This window comes from Lithobates pipiens, unplaced genomic scaffold (genome assembly GCF_037356315.1).
Source record: "Lithobates pipiens isolate NorthernLeopardFrog02 unplaced genomic scaffold, aLitPip1_a1.2 Scaffold_8, whole genome shotgun sequence".
Taxonomy (NCBI): Eukaryota; Metazoa; Chordata; class Amphibia; order Anura; family Ranidae; genus Lithobates; species Lithobates pipiens.
In genome coordinates this window covers 677,439,592-677,457,491 of record NW_027507903.1, presented here as the reverse complement: position 1 = coordinate 677,457,491, position 17,900 = coordinate 677,439,592, and the positions used below count along the sequence as shown (strand labels likewise).

Below are 17,900 nucleotides of genomic sequence, written 5' to 3'. Positions count from 1 at the left end.
TAAAAATTTCATTTGGGTACCGTGTAGCATGACCGCGCAATTGTCATTCAAAATGCAACAGCGCTGAAAGCTCAAAATTGGTCTGGGCAGGAAGGTGTTTAAGTGCCCTGTATTGAAGTGGTTGAAGTGTTATTGGGATGGCGGCTTTTACGTTGACCAATGTTTACCAATGGGCTGCTCGATATCCTGCGCTCTCTTCGAACAGTTTAGCTCCTTCATGGAATGGGTGGTGCAAATGGGGCAGCACGGCTATAACTCTGCAGAGGCGCTTTGTGGTGGTTTTTAACTTTTTCTCGGCCACTAGCGGGCAGGGGGGGACCATCCCGCTGGCTGCCGAATAGCTCTGCAAATCCAACGGTAAAGTAAAAATAGTGGCGCTTTACCGCCAATGCACCCAACGCCCAGTGTAAAAGGGGCCTAACAGTAGTAGTAGTAACAGTAGTAAGTAGAAAATATGTTTTTTTTTCAATTTTTCATTCTTTTTGCGTTTAGCAAAAAATAAAAAAAAACCTAGTGGAGATCAAATACGGCCAAAAGAAAGCTCTATTTGCATGAAAAAAAAAAATATATAAAATGAATTTGGGTAAAGTATTGCATGCCTTCCCAATTGTCAGTAGTGCAGTTAAATAGCAAAAACTGGCCTGGACATGAAGGGGGGGGAAATCTTCCAAAGGTCGTGGTTAAGTTGATTTTTAAATGTAATTTTTTTTAATTGTTCTTTTTTTAAACAACATTAATTATTGAAGCGTTATTTCAACACATGTGAGAACAATTTACAAAAAAATATATTTAAAAATCGACTTAATGTATGTATGGGTAAAATATATTTTATATATATATATATATATATATATATATATATATATATATATATATATATATATACACACACTCATTTAATTTTTTGCTGTCAAGCCAGGCAGGGTTCATATTGATTTTGAATCGTATATGTAATATATATATTTTATATACATTACATATAAAATTCAAATCAATATGAACCCTGCCTGGCTTGTCAGCAAAAAAGTAAATGTGCGCTTCTGCAGTACGAACCACAACGGAGCCGCAGTCAGCTGTACACGTTGTAATGACATATTCGGCGACCTGTCGCAGTTTGCTACGGAAGTGACATTCCGTCGCTGCCATCTTGCTACACCCCACACTCGTCCACAGTAGGGATTCCTCACTGTGTTGTTATAAACTAGAGGTTGTCTGGTTATGGCAGGTACGACCATGGCAGGTATGTTCAGTTTTTACACTTATTTTTATTTATTTATGAATTTAAAAAAATATATATTTACTGTATATGCCGGTGTATAAGACGACCGGGCATATAAGACGACCCCCTAATCTTACTGTTGTATAAGCATTTTTTTCTTGTACTTACCGTATAAGACGACCCCCTTCCAAGGCTTCCGATGCTTGATATTCCATCCGTCCTTGCTGAAGCAGGAGCTGGCGCCATATCTTTCTTCCTGCTTTTGCTGGAACCAATCACAGTGAGCGATGTATTCTATTAATGAATACAAAGCCTGCTTGGATTGGCAGAGGCTGTATCATCATCAGCCCGCGCCTCTGACTCTCAAAGCCAATCCGAGCAGGCTACAGAGTAGCCTGCTCGGATTGGCAGAGGTTGTTGCTCCAATCCGAGCAGGCTCTGTATTCATTTGAATACATCACTCGCTGGGATTGGCTCAGCGGTATATACTGTATGTAGCCGAAGCTACATACAGTATTACCGAACCCTCAGCAGGCATCGGAGGGGCTGATCCGGCGTATAAGACGACCCCCGATTTTCGGCCAGTTTTTTTTAAGTGTAAAAGGTCGTCTTATACGCCGGCAAATACGGTATATCTTTTATTTAGAAATATGTTTTCTTCCTTCTAAGGGGGTCCCTGCACTGATCAAGCAAACATACTCAGGGGCGGCAACGCAACCTTGGCACTACTTTAGGCAAAAAATAAGTCCTAGGCCTCAGCACCACCTTGTCTCTTTCTTAAACCAGAAATGGTTCTTTACAAAAAAAAGGACAAATATTCGGAGACACAACTCAAAGAAGTGATGGGTGCAAGGATTGTACGTGAGATAGAGATATAATTAGGAAGATATAGGGATGTAGCGAGACATAGAGGGGAGGGTCTCCAACTGGTTGACAAGACCATCTCGAAAGATTAGAGAAAAACAGAATGGGGCTTAACCCAGGAGTGAGAGGCCAACAGTCTCTTGAAGTTAAAAACCAGACAATATCTCACTCAACTTTTCTTTTTAACATTATTCACGGATTTACGTTTTTTATATTTGCCTTTTATATATTTGTTACCTGATAGTTAGTGATGAGCTGGACATCACAGGTTCTGATTAAGAGGTAAGTTCATGAATTTAATCAAAGTTCAGATACCAAATCCAAACCCCAATACCCCAATATATTAGAGATACTCACAGGAAATGAACAGGAAAGTCGTGAGGGTGACCAAAGTAATGAAGACCAATATTAGGAGGATCCCCAGGATCAGTATCACCCGGGGAGGTGTATTCTTATTCTTGGTAGCCGGAATCTCTAAAGACAGAGAGGATAGTGAATAATGGTGCGTGTATCAGGCGGTATAATAATCCTACAGAATTCTTATCTCATGTAAAGACATTTTATATTCATCCCGGATCATCTGTGTGCTCGTTCCCTGCATACAAATCTGTAATCTTCTATTATAACTGTATGTAGCGCTGGCTCCTGATGAGCAGGTTTTTTTTTCAAAGTTAATTTCCTAAAACCACAGTTGGGTTTTGGGACTAATTAGTTAAATTTCTGGTTTCGGTACCAGTCCAGCTGGGTTGCACTGGGTTCTCCTTGGCCACAGGGGTTGATGTCACCACCGGCAAGGTTATAAGCGCAGTCTAGCTGGGTGTATTGAATGCCACTGATTTCCCTCGGAACCAGCCCAGTGGGAGTGTTCTCCTGCTGTGCATTCTGGGGGTGGTATTTAACCACTAGAGATCCGCGCTATAGCCAAATGACGGCTACAGCGCGGACTTCCTTTGCCGGGACTACGTCTATTGACGTTGTCCCATGCACGAGCGGCCTGCGCACCCCCTAAGGGGCACACACGGCGCTCTCTGTGATCGGCGAGTCTATGAGACTCGCCTGATCATGGATCCAAGCAAGAGGTCGATCCCGACCCCTTACCACGTGATCAGCTGTCAGCCAATGACAGCTGATCATGTGATACAACGGAGCCGGTAATCGGCTATTTTTCCTCCTCGCGCTGTCAGCAGAAAAAAAAAGAGCCGATCACCGGCGGCCGTGATTGGGACATCAGTCCCGACCCCAGCCAGCTTACCAGTGCCCATCTGCCCACTGTCAGTGCCACCTCAGGAATAAATAAGTGCCCCCTGTCAATGCCACCCAGCAGTGCCCATAGTGCCACCCAGCAGTGCCCACAGTGCCACCCATCAGTGCCCACAATCTGCTTCAACAATGGTGCTGCACCCCAGTGCCACATATCCGTGCCCATCAATGTCATCTACCAGTGCCCATCAGTGCCACCCATCAGTGCCACCTATCAGAGCCACCTATCAGTGCCCATCAGTCCCATCTATCAGTGGTACCTATTAGTGCCCCTTAGTGCCACCCATCCGTGCCACCCATCCGTGCCATCTTATCTGTGCCCATCTTTGTCCATCAGTGCCGCCTTATCTGTGCCCATCAGTACTGCCTTATCTGTGCCTATCGGTGCCACCTTATCTGTGCCTATTAGTGCCACCTTAACTATGCCTATCAGTGCCCACCAGTGCAGCCTATCAGTGCTACCTCATAAGCGCACTTCAATGAAGGAGAAAAATGACCTGTTTGCAAAATTTTATAACAAACTATTAAACATGATTTTTTTTTTGCATCTTTTTTTGTTTGTTTAGCAAAAAATAAAACTCCCAGCTGTGATTAAATACCACCAAAAGAAAGCTCTATTTGTGGGAAAAAATGATAAAAATTTCATTTGGGTACGGTGTTGTATGACCGTGCAATTGTCATTCAAAGTGCATCAGCACTGAAAGCTGAAAATTGGTCTGGGCAGGAGGGGGGTTTAAGTACCCAGTAAGCAAGTGGTTAAGGTACTGACATCACGTGCTTCTGGGTTTCCGGAGATTTTTTTCTGTCTGTTAGGTCCTGGTCCTCCTGACCAGCCCCCATGGCGTTCCTGGCCTGGGGGCGGAGCCACGCATTCCAAGTCTTGGGGCTGGCAAGCCCGAGGCAATGCAAATGCAGGGACAAGTCTGAATGAAATTCTGAGCCTATTAATCCAAAGGTGGTCCAGTGCCATCTCATCTGAAGGAAGAGGCCCAGCAACTGGAAACCCCCAGGGGAGGACTCTCCAGGAGAAGGCCGTGCGCAAGGCTGGCTTCTCTGAAGGAGTCTGGAGGCTAGGTTGAAGGACGCTACCTGGATCAACACTCATACGGTATCGCCAGATGGGCTAGGAGATACTGGAACCGTATGATAGCTTTTCAAATTTGTCTACGTCCCTCAGTAATGCTCAAGTGTGCATCATGAGTCTGTGGCAGAGACTTTGTCAAACACCTTACCGGCTGCTAGGTCTAGTGAGAGGAGGTCTATCCGGGTGGTTGTATGATCCAGTTGTGAAACAGTCTTTATTCTCTGGATTTTCTATAAGGACTCCATTGTATTTTTTGCAGTCTAAAATACCTGAACTCGCTCCTAACCTTCTATCCTTATTGAAAGACTCTGTTTCTGCTTCAAATAAATAACCCTAAAGAAGATTCAGTGTCAGTTTCCACATTCTTTGGCCATCTGCCACGGGAACCCCCCGGACGGAGAAGTAAACGGGAAGGTAACGGTAAGCCCAATAAAACCAGCAGCTCCTTCGAGGGTCAGTGCTACATGTATATATCTATATTTATATCACATCTATCATTTAATAATCTTCCACTATAACCGTATATGTAACTATCACCTCATGTTATTTCATTATCATGATATAGCCAAATGAGAGTGTAGGTTCTGGTTCATACCCTGATACTGTATGTCTACTACATGTCCTACTACTGTATGTCTACTACATGTCCTACTACTGTATGTACAAAAAATATTGTCTTATGATGACTAAACAAATATTGTCCCACAATGTACAAAAATGAATGTCCTGTGATTTCCAAAAATAATGTTCACGATGTCTAAAAGATAATGTCCCAAAATGTCCAAAAATAATGGCACTTGATGTCCAAAAAGTATGTGTCCTACAGTCCTACAAAGTCTACAAATAGTCCCACGATGTCCAAAAATAATGTCCCTTGATATCCAAAAAAATAATATACTAAAATGTTGAAAAAAAAATATTCACCAAGATGTCTAAAAAATAACGTCCTATCATGCCCAAAAATAATGTCCAAAAGAAAGTCCCACAAAGTAAATGTCCCAAAATGATTCAACATTTTTAGGCCAGCAAGCAGGTGAGGTAACGGTAAGCTCAAATTAAACCAGCAGCTCCTACGGCTCCTACAGTGCTACATATATATCACCCAGGGTTCTTGCCCAGGCAGGTTGAGGCGCTCCGGGGGGGGGGAGAGACTTTGTAGAGACTTATGAGGGATGAACTCTCCAATCCCGGCTCCATGTGTTTTGAACAACCAGTTTGTGCAATCCTATTTTGTTTTGGGAGAGACTGGTCTTCCCTAAGGAGTCCATATGACTGCAAGGGGGCAGCTATAAAAACATGTGTCCAGTTTTAGAGGGTACTGTCTGGAGGAACAGATAAGAGTCTATTTATAATGTTATTATAGGGCTTATATATATCATTTGAAAAGGAGTGCCATCTGGGTACCAACTACACAGCAAGGAGGTGGAAGTTTTCGATACAGGGCGTACACAGGTGGAGATACTACATGCCCGTAATCCCTTAGGGGGAGAGGAATCTGGTGAGTGGGGACCCAAAGGGGCATGAGCATAGAAGTCACTGGATTTATGTGAACACAAAAGTCACCTTTGCTCCCCTTTTGTTGAGGTATTCGGAACTTCATGAGACGTTTATTGAACTTTATATATACAGCTTTCACTGAGCACTTTTTGGGACATTACTGTTGTATATTTTAGCAAACTTTATAATTTCACCACTTATATTTGAAGGAATACTTATTTAGTTTACGCCCATTACCCACCTCGGGTACAATACATTTTGGGCGCACCACAGAGGTATTAATTGAAGGTAGGTGGGAAGTGAGCACGCAATAGCATTAAAGGGGCCTTTTGTTAGGGATTCTGTCTTCATATAAGATATTGATTCGAGCCTCCTTCCCCTTCCTTTTCTTCTTTTTTGGGTTGCTATGTCCTTTACAATAGTACAGTGCATATATGACTGGTAACGTGGTGTGTGGATAAGCTAATTCCATTGTTTATACACTGGTACGAGCACTGGGAAATATAACCTGGGTATTATATTATAGATAAATTAGTCATTCTGGTATAGGTAGTGCCATAAGCCCTATAATAACATTATAAATAGCTAAACAGCCATAGCTCCCTAACAGGGGCTGAGGGCTTAGAGGGTGGCAGCAGCCTTAAAATATTCTGCTTCCTAAGCACGGCTATTATATATTTTTTCTAATCAGATAAGAGTCTATGTTTGAGGCCTGAGCAACAGATCTGCAAAAACAAACCAGGAAGCTGCTAATAATTGTTTGTTTGCTGAACAATTCCGAATACCCCCTACCAGGGTAACATCTGTGTTTTTAATAATAGTGATCAGGAAGAAGCCTTATCAGAAGAGTCCTTATGATCTCTACACTTGAGTTAATTTCCAACAAAATATGTAGATATATTGTATATCACCATGTATATCGTATTTAAGTATAAAATGTATACTAAATCAGGGCAACCAATGAGGTTCTGTTTTTTATTACCTCAATACAGATATAGTAAAAGGTGATTTCTGATTGGTAGAGCCAGTATAGCAGTATTAGTATTAGTAGACATGTGTCCTATAAATGAAGACGCGGGTCCTCAGCTGTCCATAATAGATTAAGAGGATACCCCCTCATTATAATAACTTACCTTCAGGTGTTGATGCATTTTTCACCATTTTTAAATGAAGTTCACCCACATTGCCATATGCATTTCTCTCATGAGAGCGTCCTGAAGAAGAACACAGACCTTATATAGATATTGTAGATACCAGGGAGGATTTTCCGGTGATGTAATTCAGATATAACACTCTACACAGCAATTTATCAATAAGAGATGGAGCTTTTCTGAAATATGATACTATTGACATTTATTGTGACCTATCGGGAATTTATTCTTGGAGAATTGTAAAAGTTACTGACACCAATGATAAATTCTATAATATATCGACTTACATAACAATGTATAATTAAGCATTTTAAGCATTTAAACAGAAAAACCTTGGGATCATTAGAATTTAATTGTATTATTACTATCACAACTTAAGACTCATCTTCCACGAGGGTCGGAGTAGATGACCAGGACTGGTTGAGGCAGCGGTGCAGATGGGCCAAAGTCACAGAGCTAACACAGAATGTTTGTAGAATCTGCTTCTTTCGCTACAGCGAGAGCCCTGAAAAGGTCCATCTAGAGGTCAAGAGATCGTTCTACAGGTGATACTCAGGCTGTGGTCCTCTGACTCATCCAAGCAGATTGCAACTGCACTGCCACAACTCCCTGGCAGTGTTGGAGGAGCACAGGTATCACAAGGCAGCAGATAAGGCTGAAGGAAATAGCAAGGCTTAATAAGGCATACTGGGAACACATGGCTAAACGCAGTTAGGGACTCACTGGGATCAAGCAGCTGGAAGCTGATAAGGACACACTGGGAACACAATGTGGAAAGCATGCTAGAACACACTGGGAATGTTAGGTTCGAATCAGGTAGGGAGACTCTGTGAATACAAGGCTGGAAGCAGATTGGGACACGCTGGGAATACTAGACTGTAAGCAGACTGTAACACACTGGGGGCACAAGACTGGAAGCAGGCTGGGGCACACTGGGGACACAAGGCTTGAAGCAGGATGGGGCACATTTGGAGCAAAAGGCTGGAAGCAGGCTGCGAAACAATGGAAACACGAGGCTGAAAGAAGGCTGGAATGCATTGGAAACAAAAAACTGGAAGCAGGCTGGTACACGCTGGGAACACAAGGCTGGAAGCAGGCTGGTACACGCTGGGAACACAAGGCTGGAAGAAGGCTGGTACACGCTGGGAACACAGGGCTGGAAGAAGGCTGGTACACGCTGGGAACACAAGGCTGGAAGAAGCCTGGTACACGCTGGGAACACAAGGCTGGAAGAAGGCTGGTACACGCTGGGAACACAGGGCTGGAAGAAGGCTGGTACACACTGGGAACACAAGGCTGGAAGAAGGCTGGTACACGCTGGGAACACAAGGCTGGAAGAAGGCTGGTACACACTGGGAGCACAAGGCTGAGTGAGTGGCTTCAATATTTTCAACTACGCAATTTTTATAGAGAGCTGAGTAGGTCAAGTCTCTGTGGGGACTTAACTCATTCTGAGGAGTTGTACCTCTCTGACTCAAAATGCTCCCATGCTTTATCTATAACATAGGGCATTTTATTATCGCACACATTTCCTGACTGCCCCTTCTATGTCCGAGACTGGGAGCTAGGTAAAAATATGGCCCTTGGAGACTGGGATAAAGTGTTCTCTCTCACTTTTAACTACTTGCCACCCACGCTATAGCCAAAAGACGGCTAAAGCATGGACCTTAATTGCTGGGAGGACATCCATGGGCATCCTCCCGTGCGTGAGCTGCCTGCATGCCCCTGTGGGTTGCGTGGGGTACGCTCTGTGATCACGACCCCTTACCGCTATCCAATGACAGTTGAGCATGTGATGTACACAGAAGCTTGACAATCTGTATTTTTTCCCCTCACGTTGTCAGAGTAAGGGGGGAAAAAAAGCAGATCATTGACTTCTGTCAGAGGGACATTGTTCCCTCACACAGAGCCGCGGCTGCCTCATTAGTGCCCACCATTGCCACCTATAGGTAGCCACCAGTGCTGTCTACCAGTGCCCACAGTACCACCTACCTTTGCCCACCAGTGCCACTCATTAATGCCCACCAGTACCTCATCATCAGTGCCACCGATCAGTGCTGCCCATCAGTGTCACCTACCAATGCCCATCAGTGCCACCTAACAGTGCCACTTATCAGTGCCACCTATCAGTGCCCATCAGTGCAACCCATCAGTGCCAGCTCTCAGTGCCACCTATCAGTGCTGCCTCATCAGTACTTATCAGTGCCCAATCGTGCCACCTTATCAGTGCCACCTATCAGTGGCACCTATCAGTGCCCATCAGTGCAGCTTATCAGTGCCCATCAATGCAGCCTCATCAATGCACATCAATGAAGGAGAAAAATGACCTGTTTTCAAAATTATATAACAAACCATTAAACAGTTTTTCAAAATGTTCAGTCTTTTTTTTTTTTTCTTACCAGTGATTAAATGCCATCAAAAGAAAGCTCTATTTGTGAAAGCTGAATATTGGTCTGGGCAGGAAGGGGGTTTAAGTGCCCAGTAGGCAAGTGGTTAAAATAACTTTATCCTCTTATTCACAGGAACGCAACTATAAGGTCCTATTAAACAAAATGAATCCAGCTATGTCTGATCTATGTTGGAGATGTTGTGAATCGAGAGGCACATTATTACACTTGTGGTGGTCTTGCCTGAATATAAAACCATTTTGGTCGGCTATATTTAAATGAAGTCATGTGGTCTCCGGAAAAAAAGTGTCAGGAGTCTTCAGAGGTAGCGCTTTTCTGATCAATGAAATCAATTTATAAAGGGAATATTTAAATGTTTCTTGATGGCGGGAAGAGCTTTAATTCCAAGACATTGGAAATCTCCAATAACAGCAACAATATTGGAATGGATAGTAGAGATGAACCACATAATGCAGATGGAAGAGCTCATATCCACAGCAAATAATAATGACTTTAAAGGGGTTGTAAACATTTGTGTTTTTTCACCCTAATGTATCCTATGCATTAAGGTGAAAAAACACCTGACAGTGACCGCCCCCCCCAGCCCCCCATTTTACTTACCTGAGCCCTGGAACTTGACCCGACGGGGACACGCTGTCTCTCTGCCCGGGGTTCTCGGCTCTTGATTGGATAGATCGATAGCAGTGCAGCCATTGGCTCTCCCTGCTGTCAATTAAATCTAATGATGCGGGCGCAGGGGGGCGGGGCCGGGTCCAGCATTCGGCTGCTATGGAAACAAAATGCTGGAGCGCGCCCGCAAGGCAACCCCTGAGAGAGCGCTTCTTCCTAGGGGATTATGAGACACGGGGAGGAGCCGCGAGAGCCTCCCGGGGGGAACCCCAGAAGGTTCGGGGCCACTCTGTGCAAAACAAGCTGCACAGTGGAGGTAAGTATGACATGTTTGTTATTAAAAAAAAAAAACAATAATACGAACCCTAATGCCCTGTACACACGATAGGATTTTCCGACAACAAAATCCATGTTTTTTTTTCGACGGATGTTGGCTCAAACTTGTCTTGCATACACACGGTCACACAAATCTTGTTGGAAATTCCAAACGTCAAGAACGCGGTGACGTACAACACGTACGACGAGCCAAGAAAAATGAAGTTCAATAGCCAGTGCGGCTCTTCTGTTTGATTCCAGTGTGCGTCGGAATTGTCTACACACGATCGGAAATTTACAACACCTGATTTTGTTGTCGGAAAATTTGAGATCCAGATCTCAAATTTTGTGTGTCGGCAATTGCGATGGAAATTTCTGATGGAGCCTACACACGGTCAGGATTTCCGACGACAAGGTCCCATCAAACATTTTCTGTCAGGAGAAATGTCGGGGCATTGTAGTCACTTTAAGTTTAGGGAAGTCTGGGCACCGTGGGTGAAGTTTCTGGAATCACCTCAGCTGTCATCTTTCTTGTGATTGTTAGGAGGCTATAATTTTTCCTAATTTTACTTCATTCATCTATTTATTTACTTTATTTTTTCTCTTCTTTCTCTCCTTTTTTTTTATTATGTAAAAATTGGCATTGATAGCAAATATTTCAGCACGTTTCATTTGTGCAGTCTCTTGTTTCTCAGTTGCCGAAGCACAAGAGGGCATGTGGTAATACAAGTATTGGCAATAAGTGTGAATTTGTGTATTTGTGGGAGGGGTCTGAGAGACTACTTAACCCTCCTCCTCTGTCAGGGCCAGGGTGGTGTTTTCTGGGTTCCCACCCACCCGCTTCCCCCAGTTTTGTCATACATACTCATAGTAATTTCTTATTCTTACATTCAGGGTATGCCCTCTTTTCAGGCATATTGACCAGCCAGGCCATGGCACACCTCAGGCCTTGATCTTAGTAATATCGCATTTCCCACTTGCAGACTCCGATTACAAGTATTGTTATTTCCTTTAATTTCTTTCTACAATGCCATTCTTCTCAATATTAAACCAAATAACACAAGACTGGAAGCAGATTGGGACACACTGGGAGCACAGGGCTGGAAGCAGACTGGGACACACTGACAACACAAGACTGGAAGCAGACTGGGATACACTGGGATACACTGGGAGCAGAGGTGGCTCTTTAATTAGACAAATTAGGAGGTCGCCTGAGGCCTCGCGCTCAAAGGGGCCTCGCGGGCCGCCTAATTTGCCTACTGGAGGAGAGAGAACACTGGAGTAGTTTGGCAGCCGCTGGACCTGCATTGTCCCTGGGTCCGATGCCCCAGCCAACAGCGGGAGCCGCAACATTACTGACAGCGCAGCACTGAACATGGTGTGAGATCACTGCAGTGGGCTGCCCCATTATCAGACAAAGTCTCCTGTCAGGCGGAGTCATCTGAGCCGGACATGTCACATTGAGTGTTGGTACAGGAGAACAGGACCTGCGGGCGGGTGTAGCAGGACTCGGGAGCAGCCCTGGAAGAAGTACATGCTCGGTGAGTGGAGGGCTCAGCTATGTGTAATAGAGGTGGAGGCGGGGGGCGGGATAGCCGTGTCTGTGTGCCCAATTGTGGAGGGGAGTCTGTGGGAGTGGGACTACAATGTCCAGGATGTCTGTGGAGGACGAGCAACTAACTTGTGAGGCTGGAGGGGGAACAGAGGCGGCTCTCCAATTAGGCAAATTAGGCGATCGCCTTAGGCCTCGCGATCACAGGGGCCCCACAATCGCCGAATTTGCCTGATATGTGTAAGCGGGTGCCACGGATCCCCATTCCGCTTGCTCTCCCCACCGGCCGCCGCCGGTAAATGACAGGAGCGGGTCCGAGAAGGAGACCTGCTTCATGCCCCCTGCTCGAGCCGCCGCTAAAAGACTGGATGTCTCTCTCTCTGTGCTCCCTGCCCATTCCCCTCCTTCCTCCTGTCAGAGGAGAGAGCAGAGCAGCAGAAGATCGGAGCGATCTTGTCTGTGTAGAGAGAGAAGTTGCTGCGGGCTCTTCTCCCCCCCCCCCCCTCTCCTCCTCTCAACACTGTACTAGTTTTTTCTTCCCTCCTCCTTATTGGACAAATAAATACTAAAATGAAGCAGAGAGGAGGATTGTGGGAAATGTAGTCCCGAGGGCTGGACATGCAGTACTAAGGGGATAAACTGCAGCTCTATCCTCCCTCCTCCCTCTCTCTATCCTCTCTCCCCCCTCCCTCTGTCCACTCTCTCCTCTCTCCCCCACCCTCTATCTATCCTCCCCCTCCCTCTATAATCTCCCCCTCCCTCTGTCTACTCTCTCCTCCCCCTGTCCCTCTCTCTCCTCTACCCCTCCCTCACTCCCCTCCATCTATCTATCCTCTCACCTCCCTCTCTATCCTCTCTCTCCTCCCTCTCTCTATCCTCTCCCTATCCACTCTGTCTATCCTTTCCCCCTCCCTCTCTCTTTCCTCTCCCCCTCCCTCTCTCCCTCACTCTCTCTATCCTCCCCCCTCCCTCTCTCCCCTCCCTCTCTCTATCTCTCCTCCCTCTCTCCCCCTCTTTCTATCCTCTCCCCCCCTCTCTCTCCTCCCTCTCTCTATCCTCTCCCCCCCCTCTCTCTCCTCCCTCTCTCTATCCTCTCCCTATCCACTCTGTCTATCCTCTCCCCCTCCCTCTCTCTTTCCTCTCCCCCTCCCTCTCTCCCTCACTCTCTCTATCCTCCCCCCTCCCTCTCTCCCCTCCCTCTCCCTATCTCTCCTCCCTCTCTCCCCCTCTCTCTACCCCCTCCCTCTCTCTCCTCCCTCTCTCCCCCTCTCTCTATCCTCTCCCCCTCCCTCTCTATCCTCTCCCCCCTCCCTCTGTCCTCTCTCTCCTCTCCCCTCCCTCTGCCCCCCCACTCTCTCCTCCCTCTCTCTCTCTCTCTCCTTCCCCTCTCTATCTCTCCCCTCTCCCCTCCCTCTGCCCACTCTGATCTCCCCCACACCTTCTCTCTATTCCCCCTCCCTCTGCCCACTCTCTATATCCTCTCATTCTCCCTCTGTTCACTCTCACCTCCCCCTCTATCGTCTCTCCTCTCCCTCCCCTCTCTCTATCCTCTCCCACATCTCTCTGTCCGCTCTGATCCCCCCACTCTCTCTCTAACCCCCCTTCCTCTGTCTACTCTGCCCTCTCCCCATCTCTTTATCCTCCCCCCTCCCTCTGTTCACTCTTACCTCCCCCTCTCTACCCCCTCTCCTCTATCCTCTCTCCTCTTCCCCTCCCTTCCCCCTCTTTGCCCCCTGTCTACCCCCCCTCCTTCTCCCCCCCCCCCTCTGTCTACTCTCTGCCCTCTTTCCCTCTCCCTTTCTCTTTGCTCTCTCCCTCCCCTCCCTCTCTCTGTTTCCCCTCTTTTCTCTCCCCCTTTCTGCCCTCTCTCCCCTCCCTCCCCTCCCTCTCTCCACTTTCCTCCCCTCCCTCTGTCCTCTTTCCCCTTCTCCTCTACTCCCCTTCCTCTGCCCCCCCCTCCTCCTCCAGGATCATGTATTGTGTAAAGACCTCTACACCGGAAGCATGGGGCCTCATGGACACTATGAACAGCAAGGTCTAGAGGGGTGGCCAGGACACTTGGAGTTAGTTCAGCTTTTCATTTTGTGTGAAATGGTGGACTTACTCTTTAAGCCTTCCAAACTATCTCAGGGCATGAAAAAATGCCCGATAGGTGCTGAATTCCTCTTACCTACCTGGTGGAAAAGTCCCCAAGAACTCTATCATATACAGATGTAGACTAGCCAGAGGAAGTGGTAAGGCTCCAATAGTTGCTATTGGCTTATAACTTTGATGGATGGCCTCCTTTACCAGTAAGGTGGAGTGCAGGCCCAAGCGTTCTACAACAGTGGCTGGTCCAGATTTGCATAATGGAGCACCTATGGTTTAGGGGTTCCGAAGTACGTGACCATACTACCGCCAACAACAGATGGCACATGGGAACCTGTGGGTGATTTCACTGCTCCAGGCATTACCAGTGATTGTCAAGTGCTCTCTCCTCTCCCCTGCAGCCATCACTGATTGACACAGTGGATCATGTGACCAGATCGGAGCTAAAAGGCCATGGTTAGGGGACTCCAATTACTTGCCTTGCCCTGAACACTGACAACCCACGCTATGTCACTGGAGGGAAGAGCCCAGCATCAGGAAGAAGGATGGTGCTGCCACCTCGAGCTGTCAATGTTATCTCTATGTGCCGCTCACAAATGGCAATCTTCTGACAATACACTCCCAGGGGAGAGCAGAGCACAGCCTGGGAAAGGGGGGGACCTTCTGGGTGAGCTCGCTGGTGTGATATGATCCAATAACAAGAATCTTTGAGAACTGGCCATGGGTGGATTACTATCAGTTAAGTGTACACTGTATATCGCAATGTAGTATTCATTTTTATGGGTTGAATTATTTTCCAATTATGGGCGTGAGAAAGCCTCATGTCTGAGTTTTGCCTAATGGCGCATACACACAAGTGGATTTTCCATCAGAAAAATCTTGGATGATTTTTCCGATGGAATTCCGCTCAAGCTCGGCTTGCATACACACGGTCACACAAAAGTTTGCTGAACTGGAGGGGGGGGGGGGGGGGGGGTTGTAGAAACTGGGGGGGGGGGGGGAGTATTGTGCAGACTGGGGTGGGGTTGTGCTGATTGGGGGGATTGTGCAGATTGGGGGGATTGTGCAGATTGGGGGGATTGTGCAGAGTGGGGGGGTTCTGCAGACTTGGGGGGGTTGTGCTGGCTGGGGGGTTGTGCAGACTGGTGGGGATTGTGCAGACTGGGGAGGTTGTGCTGACTGGGGGGGGGGGGATTTTGCAAACTGAGGGGGATTATGCAGACTGGTAGGGAATTGTGCAGACTTGGGAGGCTACACAGTGCTCTGGACGATGGTCTGAGAGGAGGCCTGCTGTAATGTACACAGTGCTCTGGTCAGTGATATGAATGGAGGCCTGTAATGCGCTCTGGACGGTGGTATTTCTTTTTTTATCTCATGGACGAAATGTGAGAAATAATGTAGATATCATACAGTCATTCCATAAACACATACCACATACACTGCATACATCATTTTAGGAAAATATGCTTATAAAATAGTTTACCATTTGCCAATAAAAAGAAAAAAAAAATATGTCCCCGGATTTCATTTTGAAAATATGGTCACCTTACTCTGGGAGCACAAGGCTGGAAGAAGGGTGGGAAACATTGGGAGCAAATTAGAAGATGGTGGGAATTACTGAAAGCACAGAAAACAGGAGTCCAGCGACTAGCATGTCAACATGGACATGTTGCTCAAACACTGTGCAACTCTCTGGTCAACTGCGTCAAAGTGACCCCTCTCTGGCCAACCAAATCAAATTGATCCTCTCTGGCCAAATGTGTCAAAGTGATCCCTTTCTGGTCATCTGAATTAAAGTGATCCCTCTCTGGTCATCTGAATTAAAGTGATCCCTCTCTGGCCAACTGCATCAAAGTGATCCCTCTCTGACCAACTGCATCAAATGTATTCCCTTCCAGTTAACTGAATCAAAGTCATCTGTCTGCTAGCCAACTTCATTGAAGTGATCCCTCTCTGGTCAACTGCATCAAAGTTACCCCTCTCTGGCAAACTCAAAAAAGTTATCCCTCTCTGGCCAAGTGCATAAAAGTGATCCCTCTTTGACCAAATGTGTCAAAGTGAACCCTCTCTAGTCAAGTGCATCAAAGTGATCCCTTTCTGGTCAACTAAATCAAAGTGATCACTCGCTGGACAACTGCACCAATGTGATTCCTCTCTGGCCAAAAGCATTAAAGTTATCCCTCCCTGGCCAACTGAATCAAAGTGATCCCTTTCTAGCCAACTAAATCAAAATTATCCCTCGCTGGCCAACTGCTTCAAAGTTATCCCTCTCTGGCCAACAGCATAAAAGTTATCCCTCTCTGGCCAACAGCATCAAAGTGATCCCTCCCTGGCCAAATGAATCAAAGTGATCCCTCTTTGGCCAACCACATCAAAGTGATCCCTTTCTGGTCAACTGTGTTAAAGTGAGCCCTTTCTGGTCAACTGAATCAAAGTGATTCCTCACTAGCCAACTGCACCAAAGTAATCCATTTGCTGGCCAACTATATCAAAGTGACCCTTCTGTGGTCAACTGAATCAAAGTGATCCCTCTGTGGTCAACTGCGTCAAAGTCATCCTTCTCTGGCCAACTGAATGAAGTTATCCCTCTCTGGCCAACTGCGTCAAAGTGATCCCTCTCTGGCCAACTGAATCAAATGTATTCCTTTCTGGTAAAGTGAATCAAAGTCATCCCTCTCTGGCCAACTGCATTGGAGTGATCCTTCTCTTGTCAACTGCTTCAAAGTTATCCCTTTCTGGTCAACTGAATCAAAGTAATCACTCTCTAGTCAACTGTGTTAAAGTGATCCCTCTCTTGTCAACTGCATCAAAGTAAGCCCTTTCTGGTCAATTTAATCAACTTGATCCGTCTCTGGCCAACGGTGTCAAAGTGATCCCTCTCTTGTCAAGTGAATCAAATTGATACCTCTCTGGTCAACTGCGTCAAAGTGATCCCTCTCTGGTCAAAGGCGTCAAAGGAATCCCTCTCTGGTCAACTGCATCAAAGTAATCCCTCTCTGGTCAACTGCATCAAAGTGATCACTCTCTGGTCAACTGCATCAAAGTGATCCCTTTCTGGTCAACTGAATCAAAGTGATTCCTCGCTGGAAAACTGCACCAATGTGATTCCTCTCTGGCCAAAAGTGTCAAAGTGATCCCTACCTGACCAACTGAATCAAAGTGATCCCTCTCTGGCCAACCACTTCAAAATGACGGCTCTCTGGTCAACTGCATCAAAGTTATCCCTTCCTGGTCAACTGTGTTAAAGTGAGCCCTTTCTGGTCAACTACATCAAAGTGATCCCTCACTAGCCAAATGCATTAAATGAATCCCTTTGCTGGCCAACTATGTCAAAGTGACCCCATTCCTATTACCCCCCCCCCCCTCAATATTAATCAGTGATCCCATCTACAACCTACCTGATTCCCTCTCCCGATTTTTAGCCCCCTTCATTGCAGGCTGCAGACAAACCCGATTCTGTGCGCTGCTCAGTCTGCATCTTCGATATCTGATGATTTTATCTTCAGGTACTTCCTAAAATAAGGTGTTGCAACATAATGCATTTCAGTTTTAGGAACTTAGAAATAGCACAATAAAGAGGAAGTGCATGTATTTCTGTAATATTCTGTAGAAACGTGTGCCCGCTCATGAACTTGTTATTGAATCGCAGTAATTTATGGACTATGATTGGTTTATAATACATTTGATTTCAGTACTAATCTACTACTCTGGAGGATGGGGGAAACAGTTCAATCTCTATATTTGCGGACAATACTAAGCTAAGCAGGGCAATAACTTCTCTGCAGGATGTGGAAACCTTGCAAAAAGATCTGAACAAATTAATGAGGTGGGCAACTACATGGCAAATGAGGTT

General features: G+C 46.1%; 1 protein-coding gene across 1 annotated transcript in view; it reads right to left on the bottom strand.

Moving 5' to 3' along the window:
• LOC143962013 (asialoglycoprotein receptor 1-like) overlaps nt 1–17,530 on the bottom strand; it is a 100,917-nt gene extending 83,387 nt beyond the window's left edge. Inside the window, exons 1-3 of the mRNA XM_077471354.1 lie at nt 17,446–17,530; nt 7,058–7,138; nt 2,441–2,557 (exon numbers count right to left, since the gene is read on the bottom strand). Of these exons, the coding sequence (XP_077327480.1) occupies nt 2,441–2,557; nt 7,058–7,138; nt 17,446–17,479 (232 nt within the window). The 5' untranslated portion in view covers nt 17,480–17,530. The remainder of the gene's footprint in view (nt 1–2,440; nt 2,558–7,057; nt 7,139–17,445) is intronic.
• Between the last annotated feature and the right edge of the window lie 370 nt (nt 17,531–17,900).